Source organism: Populus alba, chromosome 2, assembly GCF_005239225.2.
Source record: "Populus alba chromosome 2, ASM523922v2, whole genome shotgun sequence".
Classification (NCBI taxonomy): domain Eukaryota; kingdom Viridiplantae; phylum Streptophyta; class Magnoliopsida; order Malpighiales; family Salicaceae; genus Populus; species Populus alba.
Window position 1 is genome coordinate 2,669,940 of NC_133285.1, and position 17,059 is coordinate 2,686,998.

At 33.1% G+C, this 17,059-nt stretch overlaps 3 protein-coding genes across 3 annotated transcripts; 2 read left to right on the forward strand and 1 right to left on the reverse strand.

Moving 5' to 3' along the window:
- The first annotated feature begins 2,440 nt into the window (after window positions 1-2,440).
- Window positions 2,441-6,636, forward strand: LOC118049271 (uncharacterized). Its single transcript, XM_035059219.2, has 3 exons — window positions 2,441-3,046; window positions 5,942-6,112; window positions 6,256-6,636. The coding sequence occupies exons 1-3, from the start codon at window positions 2,651-2,653 to the stop codon at window positions 6,325-6,327; spliced, it is 639 nt and encodes a 212-aa protein (XP_034915110.1). The 5' UTR covers window positions 2,441-2,650; the 3' UTR covers window positions 6,328-6,636.
- Window positions 6,637-7,079: 443 nt separating this feature from the next.
- Window positions 7,080-9,864, reverse strand: LOC118049272 (mitochondrial pyruvate carrier 4). The gene is made up of 5 exons (XM_035059220.2): window positions 9,649-9,864; window positions 8,974-9,072; window positions 8,687-8,739; window positions 7,546-7,619; window positions 7,080-7,330 (listed from the first exon to the last, which is right to left on the reverse strand). The coding sequence occupies exons 1-5, from the start codon at window positions 9,701-9,703 to the stop codon at window positions 7,285-7,287; spliced, it is 327 nt and encodes a 108-aa protein (XP_034915111.1). The 5' UTR covers window positions 9,704-9,864; the 3' UTR covers window positions 7,080-7,284.
- A 1,899-nt stretch (window positions 9,865-11,763) lies between these two features.
- On the forward strand, window positions 11,764-16,120 carry LOC118049377 (probable carboxylesterase SOBER1-like). Its single transcript, XM_035059367.2, has 6 exons — window positions 11,764-12,133; window positions 14,194-14,246; window positions 14,993-15,116; window positions 15,222-15,343; window positions 15,574-15,681; window positions 15,764-16,120. The coding sequence occupies exons 1-6, from the start codon at window positions 11,833-11,835 to the stop codon at window positions 15,851-15,853; spliced, it is 798 nt and encodes a 265-aa protein (XP_034915258.1). The 5' UTR covers window positions 11,764-11,832; the 3' UTR covers window positions 15,854-16,120.
- The last annotated feature ends 939 nt before the right edge of the window (window positions 16,121-17,059 follow it).

The window sequence follows — 17,059 nt, forward strand, 5'->3', positions numbered from 1 at the left end:
AGGCCCATTGGACCTTTGCTTGGAATAGGTTGCCGGCCCGCCTCTTATCTTTTACAGCCCCTTTTTGTCATATGTTTTACACTGGGAGGGAGTTGTATTCCTAAAAACTTCAATTAAAATAATTTTTTTAAAATTTTGAATTAAATTAAATTGAGCCCAAAGAGGAATTATATTTATTTATTAAAAATTTTTTTAGATTTAATTTTATATTTATTAAAATTAAATAAGTTCAAATAGACTTTGATTAATGAGTTTTTAGTTAAATTATTTTTTATAAACTTTACTTGTACTCAATGATTCAATTTGGTTTAGTTTTTTTATATATGGAATCGAAAAAATAAATATTTTTGTAGTGTTTTAAAATCAATACGAGAATCATAGTAAAATAAAAATATTTAAAATTAAACAACAACAATCACAACATAGGCTAATAAAAAGAAATTTGATGGATAATATGTATTGGTCATACTAGCTATTTATGTATAGATTATTTAATATTGCGATCCAACTATATTTTTAAGAATTTTTAGTATTTTTTATTGTTTTGATTTGTTAATATTAAAAAAAAATTAATATATTTTCAAACAAAAATATTTTGAAAAGTAACGTTCACCATTCTCATAACAGATTTTTATGTACTTTTTTAAATTAATCTACCAGCACCTTTATAAATAAGTATTTTTTTAATCAAATATTTTTAATTTTATTTTTTAAATATATTTGATGTTGTAAGGGCTAAAAAACATATTGAGATACAAAAATTATTTCCACATAAAAAAACTAATAAAATAGTCATACATTCTGCATTAAATTGTTATTTTTTGCTAACTAAAATGGGTAATTTAATATAAAAAAATGAAATTTTTAAATGAAAAAAAAAAAAAACTATTAAACTTCATAGATTATTTTGAGCTCAAAAACAGCCATGGGTCGTACTCTTTTTCTAGTTTCACCTCTCATCTAAAGTAACACCAATCTTGGATAAGTGTTATCCGAAGATGTATCAAACTTGTACCTAAAAAGTGTTGAAGTGCAATCCCATCATTTTATACAAGGAAATTAATACTCATTTAAACAATTCAATACTCTATGGCTTAAACTTTTGGAGGTAAATGCCTCACAAATTGCCAAAGTTCATAGTTATTATAGCCATCGTTTCACATTATGTTTTAAATAGAAGTTGGATAAATTTTTAATTTTTAATTATTTTTTATTTTTGAATTATTTTGATATATTTATAAGCGAAAATTACTTTAAAAAATAACCGTTGTCACCTTGTCGTAATTTATTTGATGTTAGACTCTTAAAAAATAATAATTTATAGATCCGAGTAAATTCAAATAAGTGTTATCCAAAGATGTATCAAACTTAAAGAGTTTTAAAATGTAATCCCATTATTTTATAAAAGGAAATACTCATTTAAGTAATTCAATACTCATTTGATCCATGACTTAAATTTTTAGAGGTAAATGCCTCATGAATAGCTAAAGTTTATACTTATTATTAAAGTTTTTAAACCTGAATCGATGATCGACCAAACTTAAAACTTGGATTACTCGGAAAACCCTAATTTTTTTTATAAATCAAAATAATATCATTTTAATTTTAAAAAAATAAATAATCAACGGGCTGCAACAGAACTTTTGACCAGATATTGTCGGGTTAACTTGTTAGATCAGCCGAGTTTTTGATTTTTTTCTTAAACCTAACTCGATTTCAGTTATGGTTAGCTGAGTTCCAATTAACTCACTAGGTCTGGCTGAGTTTAAAAAACTATGGTTATTACAATCACCGTTTGACATTGTGTTTTAAACAAGGGTTGAACAAAATTTTAATTTTTTGACTTAAGTTTTATATATTTTCAAATTATTTTGATGTACTTATATGAAAAATAATTTTTTTAAAAATTTTAAAAAAATATTATTTTAATATATTTTTAAGTAAAAAAATATTTTAAAAAATAATCACTATCACCTCAAACACTCCCATAACCTATTTGATGCTAGACTCCAAAAAAAAAATTATAGATCCGAGTAGAGTTTGTTTTATAAAATATATTTTTTTTTTAATATTTGATGCTTTGTTTATATTTATAATCAAGTTTGTACTTGTCAATTAAATAATCAAGTTTGAACTTATCAATTAAATTATATATATATATATATATATATATATATATATAATTGAATTAACCTAATTTATCGTTGATATTTAATTTGAACTAATTTAATTTCTAAATTTTTTAAAATTAACTAATGAGCCTATCGAATTTAACAATTATACTAAAACCACTTATAAAACCTTACATATCAGCATCTATTTCTAAAAAGAAATAAAAATCCAAAAAATCACCAATTAATAAACCTTACATCTCCATCCTAGAAAGTGCCCATGAAGTCAATACCCATACCCGAAAACCCGAACCCGAAACCGAAAACCCAGCTGTCTGTCCTCTCTGCCTATATTCGTTTCAAGAAAAATAAAGAAGAGAGGAGGCAAGAAGAAGCCAAGAAGTCAATTTCAAAGAGAAGAAATTTTTTTTTTTTTTCCCTCTTAATCAACTCTACAAGAACAGAAAATACAAAGAAAAAGATTAATACCTAGTTTCGGAGTAGCGGGTGCGCGATCCGGCACCGATTTGAAAGAAATAATGGAAGGAGTCGGGGCGCGGCTGGGGAGATCTTCGACTCGGTACGGGCCGGCCACGGTGTTCAGCGGGCCGGTTAGGAAGTGGAAGAAGAGATGGGTCCACGTAACCCCTCCGTCATCTTCATCAAACCATAACAACACTCATTCGCATCACCATAACGCTATTAGCAATGGCACTGCCGCTGCTAACAATTCAAGCTCTTCTAATGGTAATAACGGCTCCCATCTCTTGCTTTATAAGTGGACCCCTTTGTCTCAATCCAACGGTTCTTCTTCTCCTTCTCCTGCCACTAACAACAACGGTAACAGCAACAATGATGATAATAAAAACAATGCTAATCTCTCCAACGGCGACGCCCCCGATGAGCCTCCCAGGCGTAAATTCAAATACATTCCGGTACCTTCCCCCCCCTTTTGGTTTGGTTTCGATTGGGCTAATTATTTTATATTTTTGGGATTTTGATTTTAGAAATTATTTGGGGTCGTGTGTAACTGGATTGGCCGATTTAGATCTGGGTTCTGGATGAACAGTGGTTTTGTTTTGGTAGTCAGAAGTAGAGATTTTGGAGTAAATTGTTAATGGGTTTTGTAAGATTGTTAGGATTTCATGAAATTGTGGGTCGGGCTTTTTGAAAGTTTTTAATTTTCTGCAGTTTTGTATTTTTGCTTGCTTGTTTTGATGTTTCCTTTGGAAAATCTAAAGGATCTTTGAGTGAACAAGTTTCTTGCTTGTTTGATGTTTAAAATCTAAAGGATCTCAAGTCGTCCCGATGATGATTTTGAAGTTATGCGAGGATGGTTTGGGCTTGATAGTGAGAAAGATTGCGACTTTAGTAGGATTTCAAAGTTATAGTTCTCAATCACCTTAGGACAATGTGGACTTGGCGGTGAAAGATTTCTTCTTTAGTAGAATTTGTAGATTGTGATGTTGAGATACTTTAACCATGTGACTATGTTTTCTAGATTTTTCAGACATGTACTAGGGTATAGACTCCATTCTCATTCCATTGGTGGGTTTACAGCTAGTAATATTCTCCTGGTCCCAAAATGTTTTCCTTAGTCAGTTAGTTGTGAGGAGCATTACATTGTTGGATAGTGACAAGTACACGCCAGGTAGTCACAGTTATAAAGACTTTAAAGGATGCATTTGATTAAAAAAAAAAACTTGAATGGGTTTTGATATGATTGGTTGTGTGGTAATCAGTATAGTTAGATTTTGGTTTAGATTCTAGATGGGTGCGACTAAGGTTGGCTTGATCAGCTGTGTTGTGTTTTGCATGACCAAGTCCTTCTGAAGTCCATGTTCTTTAGCCATTTATGCTGTTGGATTTTTACTTCTCTTTCATGATTCATAATAACTCAGCATGGAAAGTAGAATATTGTTCAGCTGAAATGAATGCGAGAACAAAATCATGTTTATGCTGATCATGTGTGTTTTTCATCTTTTCATTCACTTAGTGCAAACAAAAGGGTAAACTAGGATTCTGGATAAACACTGGATAAACTAGAGGAAGTGCTGGTGGTCCAAGTCAGGCATCAGTGGATGCACTCAATGGTTCAATTGGAACTTGGGTTTGTCTGAGTTGCTAGCATATATGTCAACTAACTTCAGGATATTTTCTTTTACTTTAAAGTGTAAGGTACCCATGCCCTTGCTGGTGCTTTGTTGTCACTTCATAATTTATTTGAATGGTTATAAGGACAAGGAGCTGGTAGATTCAGCTGTACAAATACCATATTTTGGAAAATACAGTTCAGCATCATAATCTCTATAAATGTAATCACCCTCATGTTCCAAGCTATGTTCAAGAAGGCTTTGGAAATTGGAATGCCTTGAAGTAATCAACAAAAGGCCTTCTTTGGAGAGATTTTTAGAGTCAGTTTTCTTGTCCTTATTGAATTGAATTGCTCTTATCCTTAAGAATAAGAGAAACTGAGAAACTGAGCTTGTAAATGATGATCTAGCGTGCCTAGAATTATTGTGGATATTTTCACAGGAATGCTATATATTTTTAAATCACAAGGCAGTGGCAGAAATTATTGTTCAATTCTGTGTATTGATTGTTTGGTCAGTTTGTGAATTAATGTTATAGCAAGTCAAGAACCTGCAACTTGAATTCCTAGTTTAAGTTTAAGTGGTGATAGATCATTATTGGAATGTCAAGATATATGCATGACATTATCTGTCTTACAAAAGTGATTCAATGGATCTGACACGACGTGCCTTAAAATTTTATACACTATGGGTATCTTTATAAGATTGAAGTAATCCAGTCTTACATCATATGTATAGGGCTACAAAACTATGCATCTTTAGAAACAAGCTCTATGCTCATCATTCTTCTAGCTTTCCAAGACATGGTGCTTGCATGGTGGCATGAAGATGGTCTTACCACTCATTTTGAAACAGTTGCATGGACAAAATTCTTGTCAGTTTTTCTTTTGTTCTATTTGTTGCACACTTTTAAAACATTGGTGTATTTGATGCACATAAGGAGAGTGGTTTTTAATTGTTTGGTGGTTTGCTTGACATGCGGGCCAAGTAGTAACTGGGTTGAAGTTGTTGTTGATAGAGATGCAGTGAAATGAAATTTTGATAGGGGAGTGCAAGGTCTGGAAACTGTACTTTTTTTAGTTTTTTTTTTTTTTATTTACCGAAGGAAAATATGAGAGGCTGTCTGGAACCTCCTTAAGGGTGGAAACCTCTGTTTTTGAGGGCCTTGTGTAAACTTGAGCACACTGGTGTGATACTTGAGTTTCATTGGAAAGCTAAATGGAAGAGCAGAAGCTTCTCCGGGTAGTGTTTTTATTTCACGGAAGCTTATGGATCTTCGTGCATGGAACCATATATTTCCATTGTGTTATGGAGCAACCAGTTGATTAGGAGCTTTTGGAGACTGGGAACTTTTGGATTTATGCGCTCATACATATCAAAATGTGGAAAAAGGGTATGGCGAAAGACAGTGGGGACTAAAGGGTAAGAGCCCTTGGCAAGTATACTGTTAAGCGGCAGAAGTAATTTAGCAAAAACTGGTTGAAGGGTTTGGTTCCAGGTTAATTTAGATTTGTTTGGAATGACACCTGTTACTAATTTTTGTTTCCCATGATTAATCATTGTGAAAGATAATACTACTTTGTAAAGAGCTCTACTTCTTCTGGCTTCTTCATGGAAAAATTCATTTTTTGAAAAAGCCAGAAAATGCATTTATGCTTTAATGATGAGGCCCGTTCAAGTATTAGTTTGCATTTGTGTTAGCTTATTGTCCATTATTTTGGCTCTTTGACGACGCAGGTTGATCTGCTAGAGAGACAGAAGAAAGAGGCTGAAGAACAAGAGGCCTTAGAAAAGTTTGATGATGAATCTAAACTGAATGATACTGACCCTAAAGCAGAACTAGTTTCCAAGAGTGACAGTGCCGAAGAAAAACCTGACATAAATGATATACCCATGGAAGAAAATGAGGTCTTTTCTTATTTACCATCCATATAAGATATCTTGTTTGAAAAGTCCATATCGCCTTCTTGACGCCCACAGTTTACTTAGCTTTGAATTTCTAATTGCAAGTTTTCATCTAATTTTGGCTCAAACATTTACTCCATTCTCAGGATGATAATCAAGTGGTACGACAAGATCTGAATGAAAGCACTTTGGATTTGAGTTTAGGCTTGGTCTCTTGACGGCGACTCCGATTCAAAAGCAGGTCTGTCCAGAGATGGGAAGTTGAAAAGGGTTAAATTGAGTAGTATTAGTACATTGCGGAATCCTTTCTTCAGATTATTTGACATATAGGATATATGAAAATGGTCTATTTGTTGGAGAGACAATTTCCCCAATGATCTATTTGCTTACTAGTTACCGAGGGCAAGCCGCAAGCGTGTCAGTGGCAAAAAGCTTGTACCTTTGTAGCTCTCTACTGAGCTGATTGCAACTTGTACCGATTGCGACATCTATTTTTTAATCATTGAATTACTGACTTTTTCCCCTTCTTTGTTTTCGTTTTTTTTTTCTTTTTTCCTGGTTATCTTGGAGATGGTTGGATCTTTATGTTGTAAGCATAATTCATGACTTTTCTGAACTTTGATGTACCATGTTAGGATTTATCTGTGAATCAGTGGCCTTCTTTTCTTGACCAACAACTCGAATGCTATCTGTGAAGCTGCTTGTTAAAATTTGGATTGATGCAATACTGATGCATGCAGATGGTCTGCATTTATAAAAACCTACTGGTGTATATTTATTATTGTCTTACTTGTAAAGATATAGATCATGATTGCATACAAAGTGGCTGTTCGAACCTATGGAGCTCGAGGGCCAATAAAAATGGAAGATTCGAAAGCAATTTACGAATTGAAATTTTACAGTGGTTCACACTGTTATAAACTGCAAATTATTAACTCGAGGGAAATGAGAAACGGTGAACACTTGTCGCTTGAAAAGCACAACAACAATCTTGATCGAGGTGATGAACTGCAAATTATTAATTCACGGGGAAATGAGCAACGGCGAACACTTGTAGCTTGAAAAGCACAACAACAATCGCCATATTGAAATCATAACTAAACTATCCAAAGCCTTGCAAGAAGGCAGAATGACTTCATTACAGGAGGATCAAAGAGAACAGCAGGTTTTCATCATTATTCCTTTGCAACAGCAGCTTCTTCCTCAGAAAAGTAATCGTGCCTGGAGATGTAGAAGTGATTAAAAATCTGTAAAGATAACGCCATGGCCAATAACAGTAGTGAAAAATGCGGACAAGAGTACAGCAAGAGAATCATGGATGATTCAACATATCAGGATGAGCTATCTGTAGCAATAATGGAACTAGAGAGAGAGAACCTAACTTTCTACTGCCAAGATTCCATAAGAAGATGCACAACAATTCAAGAAAAACTTACTGTATTTTGCGACTGAGTTGGTAGATGCCTGTTGCAGCCATCGCAACATTTACACTAAATAGATTCCAATTTTTCTGCAATATGGAGCAAAAAAAAGGAAAAGGTTAAAATCAAAATCAACTAAAATTTACAACCAACATAATAGCATGCAAACATGACCATGCAAGGACCCACACCAGTCTACATGCAAGCACAAATCCTATCTTAAATGTTAGTAAGAAGTTCAGGGATAGCAACCAAAACAGAGATTCTTTTCCTTGATATGATACTAAAAAGGAAGAAGTGCAAGAGCAGATACACCATGCCCTTTCTTTTTCTTATTTTCCAGTTCCCTTCTCTGTGTTGGTTCAGCATCAAATCATGCACCTATGAGAATGAGAATGTGTATACACTATTCCTTATTACTTTTCTTTTCTTTCTCTCTCCCAGTAGCAAATTCCACTGCAAACAAAGATTGATCACAATATACATAGAAATGGGAAATTAGCAACTGCTAACAAATTTTCAATTTCAGAGAAGTAATGCGCACATGTGTTACTATTATTCCTATGAGATGAGAACTAGAATTGCATGATCCAATGCCTTGCCCAGCTTATCTCTCGTTTCCCAAATGTTGATGGGAATTCATTCATCAAACCAAATCAAGTTCCAGTGACTGCTCACCGAATAATAACACAATTTTCATTTAATTTATGGAGGAAAATTCCCCATGTTTTCTAAATGAGAAACTCACCGGATCACTAAAAGGTAGCCTATCCATCATTCCACGACACCAATTCAATTCAATTAAAATGACTAATAAAATTCAACCTTTTCCAATGAAAGCTTCTCTTGCAGGTTATCTTATAGAAGAGAAAATACACATGATCCACATACTCTTATTATAAAAGAGCAAATACATATGATCAGGCTATAGAAACAGTAATCACTGGTTACTAGTATAACATTTCATTTAGTACTCCACCAAAATTCAGATTGCACTCATCATCTTACCTAAAATCAGCAACTAGCACACTTATATAGCTCGGATCTAAATCTAAACAGCTAAAGCTAGAAACACCCAACATACAAATCACACACGCAAAGACAGGCATAACAAAAAAAAAAAAAAAAAAAGGACTGAACGGTTCTCAAAACTTACTGGTGTAATTACAGTACTGTAGCGTGACCATATAACTCCAGTACAAGTGACCGCTGGAAACCAACCAAATGACAAAAGTGAGAGTAAAATAGAGTAATACAATATTATCAGTATCGAATCAGGCAGCAGAAGAATAAGCTTCTGCTCTCAACGTTATGCAAGATGATGTGCATGACAGGTAGAGACAGCTACAGGCTTGCCTACACTCAAAATGGACAACAACATACATGGAATATGAGTGCATAAAATATGAAAGAGACAAAGCCATGGATGGATGGGTACTTTACCTATTTGCTGAGGGTAGGACAGTTTTTCCGGAGGTTTAGCGAAGTCAGCAATATTGGCAATGCTAATACCCCATTTAAAAGTAGGTGCCCAAAAATGAACTGCAAAACCAACCCAACAAAGAATATTTATTGAAATCAAAATCAAAGAGCATCCTCGCCAGCCAATATATTCAGAGTCTTAAAAACACATTCTTTTAGCTTCTATATATTAGTAATACCAATATATCGCACCAGTAGTCGATGGCTTATACAGTTTATAAGCTATAGGTACCACCTATCTACTCAGGACAAAACCCATCACGAGGCTGCAGGCCAAACATGAGATAATCCCTCTTGATGACAAGCCATTTAGCTGATTTGGGCCATCATATTATAGCTGTTCCCGTACTAAAATATATAATGGGATGGAAATCAATCCAATATTTATCAAAATAATTCTAAGAAAACAGAGAAGATTGATAAAAATAAAATAAAAAATACGGAGGAGTGAAATTAAAAGAATTAAATTGGATTGTTTAACGAAAAGAACACACAAATCTGAATCCAATCTAATCGCAGGTGATAAAAATTTCTAGTCGCGGATCGGATCGGATCGTATGAAATTCTGAATAGCTAAGCTTGGAATGTACAATTCAGCGAAAGAAAAGAAAAGTTTTTTAGCAAAGGAAAACTGACTGGTTTTGGGACCGGCTGGGTGATTCCACAGAGCTTGTAGCTTCGATGTCGCCATGGATGAAGCAGTCAATAACCCTACCCTAGCTACCGAAGTAGAGAGAAGACAAGGAGAGGTGACAGAGATTCGGTGTCGGTCGCCCTTGCCTGTTCAGTGGCTTGCCCTCCTCTATCTTGCTGGCGTCTCCGCAATCGTTTCGTGGTATGTGGCCACACGTTGACCCTCTTAAAAATTAGTAATTAACAAATAATAATTAATAAATTAGCATTAACAAAAATTTGAAAAAAACAAAAATAATATTTATTTATTTTTAAAACTAAAAAAACTAAATTGTAAAATTGTAAAAAACAAGGACAAAAATTAATAGTATATCTTCTATATTTTTTTTATGTTCAAGAGGTTCTTTTTACAATTTAGTCCTTATTTTTTAAAAAGCTTACATTTTATTCATTAAATTTTATTTTCATATATATTTTAGTACCTAACAATTATAAGAGAAGAGAAAAATTTTATGTTTCTATGTTTTTTTTTTTTTAAAATATCATTTTAAAAAACAATTTCAATCACCAAAGACATGTAATTAGATTGTCTCTTCAATCTCTATAAGCTCCTATGACTTTGAATTAATAAATTAATTTGTTTTTTTTTTTTTTGAGACTTCAAACTCTATTTGCCTCTCCTTACATGAACCTTGACAAGCAACTATCGCAGAAGTATGAAGATCAATTAAGACTTTAAGTATTCTTTTTTTGGGACTTCAAACTTTATTTGCTTCTATTCACGAGCAACTATGATCAAAATAAGAATATGATCATAAGGAGTTTAGAATTTAGACTTGACTAAACATGACGATGGCACGCTTACAGAGATAAAAATTAAAAGAAAAAATAAACATGATCAATTCAAGAATCGAGTGTACAAATACACCTGATGAGTAGTCACCATGAATATATCTTAAGGCAAGAAACTAATCTATTATACAACAATACTAGTAATTATAAGAAACCATTCAACAATACTAATAACCACATGAAACTTTACACAAAATCCAAAATACACGAGCAACTATACAACAATTTTAAAACATTAAAAAATAACTCAACATAATCAGGTTTTAAATTTGCTTTTTAATAGTTACGAGTTTGAGTTCACTTAAAGCTACTAATTAATTTCAGGGCTTATAGAATTATTCGAGATACACATAAACTGATCCGAATACTATATTAATAAAAAAAAATTCTTAAACAACATATAACCATAATCATAAGTTCAACAAAACACAAAACATTTACATATAGACTCTTTATCATTCTTTGCTTTCTTGTACATTGTTTTCATGTTATATTTTATTAATTTAAACTTAAAACTTGTTTTGCAGTGATAAACTCAGTTACTTCACTAACCTAAGATTACAACCTATGAAAAACATAATCGATTTTACAACTTCATCACGGGACCTCATTATCTCAAATGAGAAGAGATTGATTCTTTTGAAAATAGAAAAGAAATTGCCCATAAGAATTATTTTATTACACAAAAATTCAATTATTAACATATATAATTATAAAATTTAACTCAACCTGGTGGGTTAATATGAGATTCAGACAATCTTAATCAAGTTTTAAATAAGCAAAATTTAGATTTGTAATTAGCTCTATTTAAATCTAAATAAACAGTTAGGTCAATTCAAAACCCTAATAATATTTATCTTTTATTTTTTATATTTATAAACCTAAAAAATATAAAATTAATTTATAAATACATAATGATGTGAGATAGTTATATATACAGTTAATTTTTTAATGTGAGATAATATATATATATATATATATATATATATATTTATATTTATAGAGATTTTTTTTAACTTTTGTATGTAAGATAATTATATATAATTTAGATTTATAAATTTTTTTTTTAATTTTTTTATGTAAAATGTTAAAATTTTTTATTTTTTTTATTTTTCTAAATTGACCTGAGACACAACTTCTTTGCCAGAAGAACCTCGGCTGGGTTGAATAACCATGCTGAAATCAGTTAAAACTTTTAATTACATACAATTTTTATTTCATTTATAACTAAACCCATAAAATTGGGAAATAATAAATACGTTGAGAAAACAGGTTCGGTTTGGTTTTGGCAAAACAAAAATATAAAAAAGGAGTCACCATGGAAGACCAAAAACAATGCATCAGGTTCTGCTCACACTCACAGCAAGAAGAAGGCCAATTGCAATCTTTTCATTAACCCTCCTCTTGAGCACCGCCATCTTCATAGCATCAGTTTTCTTGCAGCCAAAAAACCCTTCTTCTTCTTCTCAAAAACAGCAATCCATGGCTGCTGCTCGTAGTTTTGTACTATGGCTTCATGGATTGGGTGACTCAGGCCCTGCCAATGAGCCCATCAAGACCCTCTTCACTTCTCCTGAATTTCGTACCACCAAATGGTCTTTCCCTTCTGCTCCTATTGCCCCCGTCTCCTGCAACTGTAAGCCCCAAGCCATATCCTTACATATATTGCAACAATGTTTCTGTTTTTGTTGTTTTTTCTAATGATCTTGTTCATTTAGTGCTATTAATTATAGGTTTTATGCCAAATTTAGTTTTAGTTTTTTTTTCCTTGTCTTTAAATTAGTGAATCTTTGTTTAGGGTTCTGAATGAAATTTCTAGTTATGTGGGACTTGTTGTTATGGGTGTGATTTATGGGTTTTATATATTTTTCCATCTTACGCATTGGTTTGCTCTTCAATTTTGATTGATCCCTTTTTGTGAATCCACTGAATGTAGGCTCTACCTATCGCTGATAATGTTTTGTATTTTCTGGACTGTTAATGGAAGAGATTAAGTGGTCAATTACATCTTGATGAGAATGAGATTAGATCGATGTTTTAAAATAGAGCATGTTAGCATTGTGAATATTGGTTATGAAGATAGAATTTTTATGAGGATTGACAAGGAGTTGAATTTCAAAAGTTGGAGATTTGATGCCTTTTAGTTCATTTATGAGCTGTGATTTTGGCGGTAAGGAAGAGAGAGTGTAAAATGAAGCTAACAAGAGTGTGAAAGGAGATCTTGAGAAGCCTATTTTGTTGCTCTGAGTTTTCAATAGTGTACAAGATTCATTACTTTTGGAGACCGCGTAGGACATTGAATCAGTGGATAAAATGCAGCGATTTACCTTAAACAAAATCAATTTAATGGCACAATTCTCCAAGAGTTTAAGAATAGCACACCACGAGGGATTTCTTGGAGGTCTTTCCCTTGTTTCTTTTTTACTCTGTTCTGTTGCAGTTCATCTGTTTTATGATTGTTCATGCCAATTATAAGGCTTATCACTTTATGGTTTTGCTTCATTTATGCTTACTTACCTCATTTTTATGTGGCTCTTTGTTGTTTTTTTTAATGATCTTGTTAATTTCAGTACCTTAAGTTAAAGAGTAATGATTCCATTTAGTTCAGATAATTGAGGAGGTGATGTGTTTGATTCATTTAATCTCCAACTGATGATCTGGACAAATTTTCTAGTTAGATTAGCCGGTCATTGTTGTGGGTGTAGTAAAGGGTTTCCTGTATTCTCAGGAGTTGATTTGCTTTTTCATGGTTCCCTCTTTGTGTGTAGTCATTGAATAATATTTTCATAGGGCTCAATATGAGAAAAATTCTCTGATCTTTGTGTGTATGTATAAAATTGTTGGAAATAGCTGTTGCATTGTTTGTTCAAAATGGTTAGACTGATCATGGAGGAGAACCACCTTATTGATCACTTCTCAATTGATGCTTAAACCCTGCTTGTTACCAGTTGCTTATCGATTAGGAATGATCTTAGAGTGAATGTTGCAATATACAGTTTGTTAGTACCGTGAATATTGATTAATTAATAATGTTAAGAGTTTGGTGGGGATTTGACAAGGATGAGAAGTGAAAAGGCTGGAAATTTCATGTCTTTATCAACTATTTTATAAATTGTTATTTTAATGGTAACAAACAGAAAAGAATTAGTGAAAAAGGATATCACTGTGAAGATCTTTACACAGGACATTGGATGAGATAGTTTGCTGTCATTTCCCTGAAACAAATTAAATCAGTGGCAGAAGTGGGTTGAATATCATAGCATGTGGTGCTTTCTGTGTCTTTCTTTCAGTTGCTCTATTTTTCTTACTATTTATCTGTTTTATGATTGTTCAAACCAATTTGGTGGACTATCACTTTTGAATATTGATTTATTTTTTCATTGTTTGCATTCAGTTTAATCTTTATAATCCCTCCTTTGGTTTTTTAGGTGGGGCAGGTTTTTACATAATTATAGAGTTCCAGACCATGTTTAGCCTCCTAATTTCCTTCTTTTGGGTGTGTTCTTCTGGTTGCTTGATGGATCTATCCTCTCTTCTTTTCAAAATTTTTAAGTTCTGGTCTTATATACCAATAGCTTTGGAATGAGCTTATTCTGTGTGCGACCTTATAATTTCTTTTTAGCCGTAAGATATTTTGAATTTTTTTCTCCATGTAATCCATTGCTTTACTAATTAGTTTGTGATTTGTCCTTGTAGATGGTGCTAAAATGCCATCATGGTTTGACATCCATGAGATTCCCGTGACAGCTGTAAGTAAAGCTTTGTTGCTTCTTTTCAGATTGTTCTCTCCAGACCTCTTGATCCCAATTCACCTATTCTAATCTCATGACATTAAACTATTTCATTGACACCTGTTTTGTAATTTGAACTTTTGCTGGAAATAAAATGGAGCTCGCAAGGGATTCATTGTTAATTCTTCTGGTTGGATATTTATTTTCCTTGCTATCTGCAAATTTCGTAGCATAGGCAAATCCTTTTTCCACCTGTTGTTCTTGTTCTTTGGCTCACCAGCCAACTCTCTCCATCTTTTCCTGAAGAGTCTGACAACCCTTTTTGTCTAGCCATTTCAGCGAGAAGCTTGTGTACTCTTGCTTCATGGTGTTTCTACATCGATTGTTGATTGTTCACAATCCATTATTATCTTAATCTTCTGATACAGAAAGAATAGACCAGTTATATTTTGAATATTGTAGCTGGAGTTTGATTGAATTGTTACCCTTGACTAGCACGTACCATATCACTGGTTTCTTTGTTTGTTTCAGTTTTAAAATATCTAATTTTGTGTTGAAATAAAATATTCGCAGAGGACCTAGCTATGGAATAAGCTTTGCAAGTCTCATGCGATGTTGAGTGAAAAGAAACATATTTGTCATTTTTTGGTTCAAATCTTGAGATGGTCCCACCAGTATTTTCCTCAAACATCCAAGATGTTGGACGCTTTTGATGCCAGATTTTGCTTGTGTTTTAGTTAGTTTGTTTTGCTGACTTGCTCCAGGATTCTCCAAAAGATGAAAGTAGTTTGTTGAAAGCTGTTCAGAATGTGCATGCAATGATAGACAAGGAAATAGCTGCAGGGACAAATCCTGAGAATGTGTTTGTGTGTGGATTCAGCCAAGGAGGTCTCTTTCTATCCCTCAAACCCACACAACTTTGAAAATTGATCTCTCGCTTTTTTTTTTTCTTTCTATTTTCAGGACCTCCCGATATCTAACAACTTCTTACAGGTGCCTTGACCTTGTCCAGTATTCTGCTTTACCCAAAAACTCTAGGAGGTGGAGCAGTCTTCAGTGGATGGGTTCCTTTTAATTCTTCTATCATGGAACAGGTTTCACCAGATGCAAAGAGGGTACGTCTTGCTAAAGACAAATGCTTTCTAATCTTAGAGCGGGAGCATTTTGATTCCCCAGTATTTTATTCGAAGATAGTTTCCTCTGCTGTCTTCATGTTTCTGTGGTAGCCAGCTACGTTGTTCTTTTGTAGTTGGTATCCATTTATCATTCTCCGAGTGATTTACTTGTAACAAGAATATCACTTCTTGGATTTCATGAGATTGATCCATAGTTTAACTTTGTGCAGACACCTATTCTATGGTTACATGGAATGGCTGACGCAACAGTATTGTTCGAAGCTGGACAAGCAGGCCCCCCTTTCCTCGAACAAGCTGGTATAAGCTGCGAGTTTAAGGTGATACATCTTGTTCTCTAAAAAAAATTCATTTTTTTATCATTCAATGTATGAAACCTGCCGATCATCTGCACTTGTGCAGGCTTATCCTGGTCTTGGCCATTCAATAAGCAACGCAGAGTTGAAATACCTGGAATCATGGATCAAGACTCGCCTGCCAAGTTCTTCTTAGAGTTTCGGGTACTGTTGAACTTGCACAAGCTTCATGTCATAGCTCTAGGTTATCTGGTAAAATCTATCACATCTACGGGGGGATCAAATATTCAGATGGTATCATGCATGTTGTGGTAAAATGATTCCAGTGTCAAGCATTCAACTGCTGAAGTATCTTGAGCATTGTCATATACTAGTGGATGCTGTATTTCTACAAACGCTTCTGCCCTCGACATTTGGGTTGCGAGATCATAAAATAAAATGGTAACTCTGTATGCTTTATTCACTTCATGGGAATGCAAGCAAATGGCTTGAATTAAATCATGCTCCACTTATTGAGCTGAAAAAAAAAAAAAAAAATTTTTTTTTGAAGAAACACAGTTTTAACCGTGTTTTTAAACGGTGTCGAAGAGTGGCCTGTGGGAGAGCAAAAGGTGAAGGTCTCGTGAATTTAAGCACGAACTTGTGTGCCTATCTTCCAAGACATGGCTGTGAACAATTTCATGGAAGCAAAGATGTGACCTAATGCTTGTTACAAGGGAGTAAAGCATAATTTTTTTTCAACATTATTAACTGTCCCATGAAGTATACCCGGGTGAAATTGGAGTTTTTTTTTTTTTTTTTTTCCAACAATAGTAATGGAGAAAGAAGAGAAAAGAAAATGAAAGAAAGAATGAGATTATAGAGATACATGAGAGCTCATATGATAATACTTCTAGTATTTTTAAAAATATATTGACAAGATAAATTTATAAATACCAAGAAAAGCTAACTTTAGAGTTGGAGATTACTCACATGTGTCCATTAAAGATAATAATATCCTTACCTAATCTACTAATGCTTGTAATGCACGTGCTAAACATAATTTTTTACCTAACCTATCAATACTTGTAATTGATGTGCTAAATATAAATTTTTGATGTGCTAATATGTGTAAAAATTCTGATGTGTTAACGTGTATGCTGACCAATACAAAAAAATTAATGTGTGTGTGTGCTAAAAAAAAAATCATGTTAGAGGCTCTTGTATTATATGCAATCAATTAAATTATGAGAGTTTAAAAATTATTTTTTTTAATTGTAGAAAAGAACTTAGATATATTATATACAACTTATTAAATTAAATTGTTCTAGTTTAGAAATTATTTTTTTTAAAATCTGAAAAAAGAAATAATGTAAGACTTGCATGTATTATATACGCGTTTAGAAATTATTTCTTTAACTAA

Bases quoted from the DNA above. Each gene is read 5' to 3' on its own strand.
- LOC118049271 (XM_035059219.2), top strand. From the start codon at position 2,651: ATGGAAGGAGTCGGGGCGCGGCTGGGGAGATCTTCGACTCGGTACGGG. The intron at 3,047-5,941 runs GTACCTTCCCCC...TTGACGACGCAG, and splicing joins GTAAATTCAAATACATTCCG to GTTGATCTGCTAGAGAGACA. The intron at 6,113-6,255 runs GTCTTTTCTTAT...CTCCATTCTCAG, and splicing joins TACCCATGGAAGAAAATGAG to GATGATAATCAAGTGGTACG.
- LOC118049272 (XM_035059220.2), bottom strand. From the start codon at position 9,703: ATGGCGACATCGAAGCTACAAGCTCTGTGGAATCACCCAGCCGGTCCC. The intron at 8,740-8,973 runs GTAAAGTACCCA...GTTGGTTTCCAG, and splicing joins GTCCTACCCTCAGCAAATAG to CGGTCACTTGTACTGGAGTT. The intron at 7,620-8,686 runs GTAAGTTTTGAG...TCCATATTGCAG, and splicing joins ACAGTACTGTAATTACACCA to AAAAATTGGAATCTATTTAG.
- LOC118049377 (XM_035059367.2), top strand. From the start codon at position 11,833: ATGCATCAGGTTCTGCTCACACTCACAGCAAGAAGAAGGCCAATTGCA. The intron at 12,134-14,193 runs GTAAGCCCCAAG...TTGTCCTTGTAG, and splicing joins TGCCCCCGTCTCCTGCAACT to ATGGTGCTAAAATGCCATCA. The intron at 14,247-14,992 runs GTAAGTAAAGCT...GACTTGCTCCAG, and splicing joins ATGAGATTCCCGTGACAGCT to GATTCTCCAAAAGATGAAAG.